Source organism: Alnus glutinosa, chromosome 9, assembly GCF_958979055.1.
Source record: "Alnus glutinosa chromosome 9, dhAlnGlut1.1, whole genome shotgun sequence".
In the NCBI taxonomy this organism is placed as follows: Eukaryota; Viridiplantae; Streptophyta; class Magnoliopsida; order Fagales; family Betulaceae; genus Alnus; species Alnus glutinosa.
The window spans coordinates 9,389,333-9,400,618 of NC_084894.1; the positions used below are offsets into that span (position 1 = coordinate 9,389,333).

General features: G+C 38.4%; 1 protein-coding gene across 1 annotated transcript; it reads left to right on the forward strand.

The window, feature by feature from the left end:
- The first annotated feature begins 4,634 nt into the window (after positions 1-4,634).
- Positions 4,635-10,573, forward strand: LOC133877090 (elongation factor 1-beta 2-like). Its single transcript, XM_062315327.1, has 6 exons — positions 4,635-4,797; positions 4,909-5,025; positions 5,142-5,214; positions 9,538-9,658; positions 9,939-10,052; positions 10,163-10,573. The coding sequence occupies exons 1-6, from the start codon at positions 4,712-4,714 to the stop codon at positions 10,324-10,326; spliced, it is 675 nt and encodes a 224-aa protein (XP_062171311.1). The 5' UTR covers positions 4,635-4,711; the 3' UTR covers positions 10,327-10,573.
- The last annotated feature ends 713 nt before the right edge of the window (positions 10,574-11,286 follow it).

Genomic DNA, 11,286 nt, shown 5'->3' on the forward strand with positions numbered 1-11,286 from the left:
TCAACAGAATGGGTCTTTGAGAAAAATTTTGAGAATTCCTATTGAAAACTGAATGGGTAGACTTTTGGGTGTTAATTTCTTGAAGATTTAAAATCTAGGTTAGTTTGATGATTCTGAAAAATATGATTAAAGTATGTTGGAATTGAGATGTTGATTTCTTAATCATAGCCGTGCAAATATTGAAGTTGTGGGATTTGTGGCTATATCTTACTAGTTGCGGTATTGTTGTTAGTCCTAAATTATAGTTGAAACATTAAAGCCTTACCTTAAATCCATTATTTGGTGTAGGAGATTGATAGAATCCATTTTTATATAGATATTGGATTGTTATTGGTACTGATTTAATCATAGTCCAATTAACCTTGTGTTCTTTGATCCTGATTTTTTTTTTTTTTTTTAGCTCTTGGCCATCTATCTCTATTCAGGAAAGGTTTTATATATGCTTACTAAAGCTTTCGACTCCACAATGTTGATGAAAGGTTTTATTCCTTTGATAATCTTTAGAGAATTTAAAATAAAATAAGTTATGCTTTTTTATGCCTATTTGTTAGACTTCGTCAATAATAAAAATGGTGATAGTGCATGAAACAAATGAAATATCGTCTTTGCTTCATTGAGTTCTTTTCCAATTTTTCTGCCTTATCCTATCTTGAACAATCTTTCTTATGCAAGGACTACGTATTTGCTTCACTCAAAAAGTTTGTATTTTATACTTAGTTCTTTCTACATATTTGATCTAAAGAAATTGGGGTTATGTTATAAAACATAGGTGGATACATGCTGAAATTTCAAAGGTCTTTTAGCTAAACCAACAATTTATACCAAAATTACTATCCTTGGAATATCCTCTAAATCCATTTTTGTGTGATCCAATTTAGGGAGGAGGAACAAAGATTATACTCAGAATTTTTTTAGGTATTGGAACACAACTTTAAAACCCCAGTGAAATTTTAAATAAAACACTTTCAAAAGAAAAATGTCGGGAATTTTTTAAAAGACTCTCTCACCTAAATATTATTTGTTCTATTATATCAAGTATGAAATAATGAATATGTTACCTGTGAATCACCTGGATGAATGAAGATGATAATGAGATTATGATTCTCAATATATATATATGTTATATGTGAACAAGATGATGAAACTATGTTGAATGTATGTTTTATGTGCATCAAACAAAGTTGTCCCACGACACCATAATGATGTGATCCGGATCTTATGATGATGATGATGATGATGAATAGTGGGGCAACCACACCAAAAGTGTGGGGCTATCGGCCGGGGGGTTCTCACCTAGAGAGCTTTTTAACCCGGCAGCTCTCCTCTGTGACGACACGATGAGCCATGGGTCTTTCGGGATCGGTCCTATGGACGAGCCCAAACGTGCACCGCTCATGGTAAAAATGCAGAAGTGGGCCAGTGGTTGATAAAACTGACACTATGAATGATGATTACATATGCACATTTCTTATTAATGCTGATATTTCTATATGTGAACTCTGAAATTTCTAAATTAAACTATTATATTGCCTTGTGATAAGTTATGTTACTTACTAAGTTGTCAAACTAGCCCCTTTTCCCCTCAACATTTTTTTAGATGGCCAATTACATTATAGTGCTAAGAGGCGGAGTGCCAGTAGGTTTATTGGTGGTTAAGGACCCCCAAATCTGGCCTTTTGAGTGGGAGACATGGACTTATTGTATTATAGTGTAGCTGGAGTAGCAGTCTGATCATAATACCAATTAGTAGCCTGGGGATCCTGTCATTACCTTGGACCGTAAAGCGACTAGTTTCGATATAGTACAGCTTGTTTTTTTTTTTTTTTTGGTAGCTGTACATCATACAGTCCTATGTGTATTTAGAAGGATTATTAGCAACTTGGTTGTTGATTTTTGTGTATGTGATATGTACCTCAGTTTTTCTCATCCTACTTATATGCTGCGTTCTTGACCTTCTAGTGTCTTTGATGGGGGGCTGATGATTTGGCACCTATCTGGATGCTCCCGCGTTTGAGTTGCTAACTGAGCAATAGCTCTGAGTTTGCTAGGTTATGGGCCTCCTTCGATGTATTGAAGTCCCTTGCTAGGTTCGGACATAAAGGGCTGCTAGGTTTGAGCGTTTAGACCATGCTTCCCAGGTTCAGTTGAGCCCTCTCCCAGGTATGGGCTTTAGGTCATTCCTAGGTCGTACAGTTTCTGAAAAACTTTTACACACGAAAACAACTAACAGTCTCTCATACCTATATTAGAAATATAATACAACATAACAAAATATTAGTACTTCTCTTACACCTAAATAGGATTTGATTAGCTTTATTCTACATGCCTTAGCGCAGCTTATGACTTATGAGTCTCCATTATCTTCTTCTCTCGGCAGTAGAGGATGTTACTAGAACAATACCCACAATGCTGATAGTCATATAGCATCTTGTACATGTCGCAACACTCTAATGCAACACACTACCAAAAATGTTTCCCACGCACACTATCAAAAGCCTTTTCAACACCTAAGTATTTTTATGTTATGTGTAAAGTCGTCACATGCCTGTCACCAAGTCGTGCTTATAGATTTCGTGATAAAGACTTTGAAGATCAACTCGAGAACTCCGTCACCAATGGCATCACGTAGATGTGCTGACGCTAGACTTCCAAAAAGCTTCGTTACCAAAGATGTCACAGGGCGTGCTAACGGTTGGTGTTCCAGGGGACTCCAAAGAGCTCTGTCACCAGGGATGGCACCAAGATGTGCTCACGATGATGTCCTAGAAGACTTCCAAAGAGCTCTATTACCAAGCGTGTCACCTTTGTTAGATTATATATTATTATATTATTATATATATTGTGTATTGTCCCACATGGGCTATGTTGTGTATATATCTTTCATGTACTAGCCTATATATATAGGCCTCTCATGTACAGTATTTGTGTGATTCAGAACCTGTGCTTTGATACCATGTTGAGAGAATGATATGGCACCTCTCTTATTTCTTGGCGCAGTAAGAAGCAGTCTGTTGTTGCTCGCTCTAGCACTGAGGCAGAATATCGTGCTTTAGCTGACACCACCTCGGAGCTCCTTTGGTTGCGATGGCTATTACAAGATATGGGTGTCACTCTTTCTTCAGCTACTCCTGTCTACTGTGACAATAGAAGTGCTATTCAGATTGCTCATAATGATGTTTTTCATGAACGGACCAAACATATTGAGATTGATTGTCACTTTGTCCGTCATCATCTTCTTCAGGGCTCTCTACAACTTCATTCTGTCACGTCTTATGATCAGTTCGCGGACCTCTTCACAAAGTCTCATCCTCCAGGGCGGTTCCGCGATCTTGTGTCCAACCTCAAGATGGTCTCTTGCACTCCACCTTGAGTTTGAGGGGGGTGTTAGATTATATATTATTATATTATTATATATATTGTGTATTGTCCCACATGGGCTATGTTGTGTATATATCTTTCATGTACTAGCCTATATATATAGGCCTCTCATGTACAGTATTTGCGTGATTCAATATATATCATTCTCTCAACAACATTGACGTGCTGACATTTGCTACTCCAGAAAGCACCGTCACTTGGACATATTGGCGTTGTTGGGTTTGTTAGGAGTTATTGATGAAACCGTAGCATCCGTACACACAGAATTTGGACCGTCCTTATGCCGCGCGGGATTCGCACTACTCTGAAGACGTTTTTAAGTTTCTTCTCTCCATCCTATAAATTGTTTAGGATGCTCTCTCTCCATAGGTAAGCAACCATATCAAGAACACATTCTAGAACTTTCAAAGAGGTTGCTTTTCTTGCACTATTGTTGAGCCATTTTTCCTTTCTTGGAGCTGAGTTCGTTCAAACTACACCATACACTTCCTTCAACTGTTTTGAAGTTTACTAGTGGGTCGGTAAAGAGATCATGTGTAGAAGATTTGTCAGCAAATAGCTTGTTATTATACAGAGTCTTAGCGTTACAAAGGGTTGTAAATGTCTATGTATGTACTTTGATCTTTTATAATGAAGTGCTTTCTTGGATTGGGCTACCCCGAAGTAGTTTTATCTTTAAAGTTTCAAAGGGTTTTCACTTCGTAACTAAAATCTTTGTGTTGATTTGTGGTTTATGATTAAACAATAATTTACTTTTCTTTATTTACTGTTTTATTGTGCTTGTTGCCTTTGTGGGGTTGAATCACAGTCCTCTCAGAATGTTTCATGTTAACTCTTCTGAGGCAGATAGACAGTTGATCAATGTCATTAAGAGTATGTTTGACACTGCGATTTCGCAAACCAAAAGTGTGCTTTTAAAGTAAATCGTAAAAAATGTATCATTTGAGAATGTGCTTTTAAAAAATTATGATTTAAAAATGTAAAAAAGTGTACATTTTCAAATCGTAAGCAATGTGATGCGTTTTTAAAACGTACAATTTTAAATGTTAAAATACAATTTAACTAAATGTTTAACTATATTTTTAAAAATTATATTTTCAAATCACAGATTTTAAAATTACTATTTTTTGATGTAACATTTTGAAACTGCAAACAAAAACACAGCCAAAGTTGAAAAGCAAAACAGGAGCATGGAAAAGGGAATATCCTTCTAGGGTTTGAGAATAATGTTAACACTATAAATATCGCTCATAGTGACAAGAATCATTCTCTTTGGACTGATATTTGTTAAGTTCCGCCTCCCCTTCACTCCTCCGTGATCAAATCCAATTCAATGGCCGTTACCTTCTCAGATCTCCACACCGAATCAGGCCTCAAATGCCTCGACGAGTTCCTCTCCGGCAAAGCTTATATTTCTGGGTATTACTCTTTTTCTTTAATTTATATTTATTTATTTATTCTCCAATTTGAGACTGGTAAAACACTATTGTCAAGAAAAAATGTTAACGATATTGGTCGTGGAGTTTGCAGGGATAAGCTGACAAGGGATGACATAAAGGTGTACGCCGCCGTTTCGGAGAATCCCGGAGACTCCTTTCCGAATGCTAGTAAGTGGTACGACGCCGTTTCGACCCATCTGGCTACAAGGTTTGTTTCCACTCTCTCATTTCTGGCTTAAATGTCTGTTACTGTTGTACTTTGCTCTGTCATTTGCTTTTTTGAATAACACTGTATTTTTGTTTTGGTTATTTGTTATTTGGTAGCTTCCCTGGGAAAGCTGTTGGGGTGAGAGTGTGTGGCAAAGGTGCTCCAGTTGATGCTGCTCCTGCTGAGAAGGTATGCACTGGATTGCTTTTAATTCATTCATTTGGATGCATGTTTTGTGATAAATAACTTCCGTGTATATGTTTTTGATGACTGCTCGCATGTTGCCATGATGGGTTGTTCTCCGATTATCTCACTAACGATGGTACTGGTAGCAAATCTGAGATGCCCATGGTTGGATCTCTCCGTTTGGATTTATTTTTTATATTCTTTTGAGTTTATCTCCATGGGTGGTGCTTTGCTCGCTGTCAAATGGTAACGAATGCTTTTCTATGCGTGTGCGCGTGTGTTATTTCCCTTGAATAACTTGGAATACATACAAATGAGAATAAGTGGGCCTCCCATTCAAAGAAGGCAAGAAAAGATAAATAGTGATGTTCCCCTGACTGGTACGAGCCCCCCAACATTTCTCTAACATTTCTGTTTTTTTTTAGAGAAATGTTAGTGCTTACTCCCTAATGGGGCAGTTGCTATGCCAGCTTTTTACTATGACATTTTAAATCCCATCCGCGTACTCTCTTTCCTCTTTCTTTCTGCAACTCATATGTTAGGGAGTAAGCATTTGGGAGTATAAAAGAGGGAGTTCGTGTAGCATTTCTCTCTCTTTTCCTTTTCCTTTTTTTTTTTGAAAAAAAAAATGTAATAGCATTTAAGTTGGTTCTTTTGTCGTGGTTCTTTCTTTTTCCTTTTACTTTTTTTTTTCTGAGGGAATTTATCAGTTATCACCCTCCCTACCTCCACAACTTGCTCCCCCTAGTACTAGAGAAAGCAAATGGGAATATAAATGCTGCAATTGGATGGGAAAAGTGTTGCTGCAAGTAGTGTTGGTTGCTCCTGAATTTTGGTCCTTGTCTCCTTGACATAGTAAATGTTCTACCTAGTTGTCCTGGCCAGGTTGTTTGAACAAAGGGTTGTATAAAGTGTAAACTCATGGAGCTGTTTAAATTGACCCATATCATAACTCTCTCTCTCTCTCTCTCTCTCTCTCTCTCTCTTTTGATAAATAATAAAAGTTTTATTTAAAAGCGTAAGACACCCCTGAGTACACCGGAAGTATACATAGAAGCAACCAAAAGCTAGCCAAAAGAAGAGCCCAAAAGAACCTAAAGGAGCCCAAACAAACCCTACAAACCGAACAGCCCAAGACCACAAAACCCACCAAGGAGAACACAATCCTACGTCAAGGGATCCTATCCTTTCGGCGTCTTGAGGGAGCGCTCACATCTCTATAGTTAACGGAGCTTTTCAAATTCAAAAGCTCCCTCTTGCCTTTAGTCTTTTTGCGAGCTACCAAACGATCTCGAAAAAAATCCTCTGAAATAGCATCGTGAATTGCCAACGACTCCACATCAAGACCATCATCCATCTCCCAAACCATTGGCACCCCATCCCAAGACTCTTCATCCTACTCCCACACCACGGCCTCCTCAGACTGATCGAACCCAACCGGCCACTGTTGATACTTGGTAATGCCGCTGTCCCTCACAATACCAACTTCCTTGTCCTTCGGAGTCGAAGACAGGGCTAACTCAGATGGCAAGGAGGAATTGGTAGAAGGGGCCAACACAGACGGCCTCCGGTTGAGAAATCCTTTCCAAAGGAAGCCCTTCTTCCCATTGCTCACTGCCTTCTTCTCATTGCTCGTCGTATCTGCAGAAGACTTCAAAGGGGGAGCTGCAGAATCTTCCTTAAAATAAGGCTCTACAACCGAAGCCTTATTACAAAAGCCGCCAGTCTTCTTCGAAGCTTCCATGGAATCAGCAAGAAGCCCATCGTTCCACTTCACTTGACCTTCCCTGAAATCCCTAGCTTTTCAGTAATAACGTTGGAAAGGCTTAAAAGGTTGCAACACAGGGAGAGAAGAGCGAATTCTCTCACCCATCTCGGCCACCCCTGTGAGAGGAACAAACCCAGAGCAACAAGGCACAGTGGCAGCATCAAGACCATGTCCACTGAAAAAACCAGACCCAATAAGGGGATTCGCCGAAGACGTTTGAGCAACCAGCGAAGGAGGGAAGGAGAAAGGAAGGGACGGCTCAACAGTGTCCTCCTGAGATAAAACGACAAGATTTGAACAACTAGGCATAGAGGCCGAAACTGGAACAGGAGACAAGCCCGGAATCATCCCAGAAACTGACGGCGATGAAGTCTCCCGCTGAGAAAATCGTCCACGATCGGCCATCGACGGGTCGTTTTGTCCCTATCGCCCCGGAACCAACCCAAAAACTGTAGGCGACGATAACTCCGGCTGAGAAGAACGCCCAAGATCGGCCGTCGACACCGGACCCTCATCCTCAGAGATAACCGACTAAAAAGGGACTCTAAAAATGTGTCTCAGATAAGGTTTCTGCAAAAATCGACCCAAACGGAACCCTTTGCACTTGGGGCCCAAACCAAACCCAGCAAAACGGCCCAAATGCTTTCGAATAACCCGGCCCAAAGCCCAAGTAGAGCTGACAAGCTTGCGTATCCACCCATACAATTTCAAATTCAAAAGTGAAGACACGCCTCGTGTAGAGTGAGCACAGTGAATCTTCTTCTTACCCAGACGAGGACTCAAACCCTTAACCAACGGATCAAGCGGCAAGCCGTGTGAAGAGGAATTCTCTGGCGATCCGTGCGGTTGCTCCTCTAGGTCAAAGCAATTCACCGCCCTCCTTCCTTCATCGACCACCCTAGAGCATGACTCCGGGAGCAAATCCAACCCACTCGGCTCATCAATTGAGCGTTGCATCCCTGCATGCTTGACGAGAGAATCATCTACCCCCCGAACTACAGCCACGTAGGAAGGAGACCCATCCTGCCGACTAGAAGACGCACCCAGCCATTTCGAAGTGAATGACTCAGGACCCATCACCCGATCCTTAGAGACAAGGAAGGATGCTCTCTCCCTCCCTCCCTCCTTGGTTGTATAAAGTGTAAACTCATGGAGCTGTTTAAATTGACCCATATCATAACTCTCTCTCTCTCTCTCTTTCTCTCTCTCTCTCTCTCTCTCTCTCTCTCTCTCTCTATCTCTCTCTCTATATATATATATATATATATATATATATGAAACTTTCTATGTTCATCTGTTTTAAATTGAATAGTTGCTTTTGACTAGATGAACTGAATTTTTGGCTCTGTGCAAATCTGAAAGTAGATTTGAAAATGTGTATGATGTAGGACAGCAGCCCTGATACTGAAATTAGTGTAGAAAAAAAGATGTGATTCCAAATCTGATGTAGGAGAATTGGACAGCAAACTTGTTTTAAAGTTTAGGACAAGCTATGGCTAGAATTTTGGTGGGTAAAAGCTAGGAAATATTACGGAATTGGAGTTTTTCAATGATATAATAGAATGGTAAGATTTGAAGATTAAATAAAGAGAAAACTTAGGTCGTTTTTTGTAACATGCTTGGAAAGTCTTTTCTTATTTAAACACTGAAACACACTTTTCAAAAAATAGTCATCAAACGGAACATTTTGTCAAAAAAAAAAAAAAACCCCGAACACTTTTCAGAAAACAAAACACAATTCTTTTTAGAAAACTTCTCTCACTTTTCTATAAGAATATTTTGAGAAAATACATTTTATTTTTTAGTTGTGGAGGCTTGTTACTTTCACCCACAACAGGACATAGGTAGCTGTTTACGGAGGAGGGGGGGGGGGGGGGGACCAGTTGCACGACCACCCCTGATCTTTTACTGTTTTTTTTTTCTTTCTTTCTTTCTTTTAAAAAAAATAAAAAATAAAAAATTAATGTTTTGAAAACAAGTAAATTAGGATTTCCTTGGCATCATACAATCCTCGTTGCTGAAACTTTCATTGTCGTCTTCTTTATTGAACAAGCATGAGAAAAAATCCTTACATTTCTATTTATAGGCATCCAACACCTAATATTAATTTACTTAGATTCCTTGGCCTTAAACTACTAAAACCCACACCAAATAACTGGCAAAAGTCCGCAAAACCCATAAAGAAGACCCAATAACATAATAACCCAAAATAAAGCTTAATGGATTAAAAGTACAAATTATGCCAAGAAATATAAAATTATAAATTCTTGACTCTTATAAAAATAAAAAATAAATACTTGACTCTTAAATTTAATCAAAATCAACATTTGATCCTTGCTTCAGTGTAGGAAATAAAGCTGCTGGTTTATGCATTCTGTTCATGTGTAGCATGTCTATGGTTGTCTTTTCCATATCCACCTATATCATCTAATTCCATGAGAGTGACTCCCCGGTTATGTTGAAAGCAGTAGTGTCTACTGTTGAGTTTAGTACTTATCCTAAAAAAATTTCTGTCATCTTCAATCAGAGCGCTCCTTATGCCCATATGAAATTTTCAGGATGCTCCTGCTGGAGATGATGATGATGATCTCGACCTCTTTGGTGATGAGACAGAGGAGGACAAGAAAGCAGCAGAGGAGAGGGAGGCAGCTAAGAAGACATCCTCCAAAAAGAAAGAGAGTAAGCTTTATTTATTAAGTTGTATGATTTACATGAAGTGCTTCTCAAAAATAGATGATCAATAAAGCTGCTTTGCTTTATGTTCTGCCATATAGTTTGACATATTGTCCATAAAGCGTCTTCTTTTGGCTTGAATCCTGAAATTATCAATCATAAGTGGCACTGTTTCCCATCAAAATCACAGCACAACTTTTGGCTTACCATACTGATTTCCTGCCAATGCTAATTACGTTGCCTGGAGTATTTGTAGGCCTGTTCTTTTAACATTTGATCATTATAGGTGGGAAATCTTCTGTCCTTTTGGATGTGAAACCTTGGGATGATGAGACCGACATGAAGAAGCTGGAAGAGGCTGTTCGGAGTATTGAGATGCCTGGTCTCTTTTGGGGAGCATGTAAGTTTTACTTCTTTTATCAAGAATTTAGACACTTGTTGCTTCTTCATGATGGAAGTGTATGCTTAGCAATGCTCTAACTTGAATTCTATTTTGTTGAATTTGTATAGCAAAATTGGCTCCAGTAGGTTATGGAATAAAGAAGCTTCAGATCATGCTCACAATTGTGGATGACCTTGTATCCGTGGATTCCCTAATTGAGGAGCGTCTTACGGTCGAACCCTGCAATGAATATATCCAAAGCTGTGACATTGTTGCCTTTAACAAAATCTGAGAACCATCTTACTGGAGGAGGGCAGGGTTGCTATCTTCATTCGGCTAATTTTTTTTTTTTTCTTTCTATCATTAGTTGTCATTTCCTATTACTGTTTTTGTTCGGTCTTGTGCTTTTTGTTTTTTTGTGGCTCTCTTTCTAGAATTGTGAGATGAAAAAATAAACATTTGAATCTCCCCCACATCAGGTCTACTGAATGATATTCTAATAGAAGCCTGGTATGAAAGCAGATTCTCGTGTTTAAAAATGTCTAGATTCTTTTGAAATCTAAAAGGTCTAGGTTCCTTCAAAATCTAATAATTTATCAACTTTACTTTTTAGATAAATTGTTCATGTAACAAAGCTTTTGCTGGCATATATGGGATCGAGTATCCTCTATATTTTCTTCAACCCCAAAAAAGAAAAATCAAATCTTTCCTACTTTTTCTCTAACCAAACATGTTTTCTATGTTGTTTGGTTTGATGCTGTAGAACATCATCCGTTTCATTCTCAACGAATTGCAAATCGAAATTTTCTTTTTCAGAAAAGGAAATTAGGTATTAGAAAAGAAGCATTTAATGTAAGGACATTGTGTAGGGAAATTATTTTTTTTAACAAAAGAAAAAAGAGAGGGGGCGGCTTGCGAGCTCATCCAGTCCCATTTGAGCCACTCCCTCCCTCTAAGGTGGTGGTTACCATCGGCAACCATCCCTTCCCCAAACTCCTTTTAAAATAATAATAGAAAATAATAATTTTTAATGTTTTATATATTTGTATTTTTAATATATTTGTATTTTTAATATATTAGTTTTTTTTTTTTTTATTAAGAGTGACATGTCATTATTGGCAAACTAATGGAATTCGTACGAAATTTGATTGTAGGAATTAAATTATTATTTTGACCTATTTTCAGGACTTGTGAATATTTTTTATACAAGAGAGAACGATTTGTAATTTAGGCCAATTACAAGGATTGATTT

Coding starts and splice junctions, on each gene's coding strand:
- LOC133877090 (XM_062315327.1), top strand. CDS start 4,712: ATGGCCGTTACCTTCTCAGATCTCCACACCGAATCAGGCCTCAAATGC. Junction 4,798..4,908: donor GGCAAAGCTTATATTTCTGG/GTATTACTCTTT, acceptor TGGAGTTTGCAG/GGATAAGCTGACAAGGGATG. Junction 5,026..5,141: donor TCGACCCATCTGGCTACAAG/GTTTGTTTCCAC, acceptor GTTATTTGGTAG/CTTCCCTGGGAAAGCTGTTG.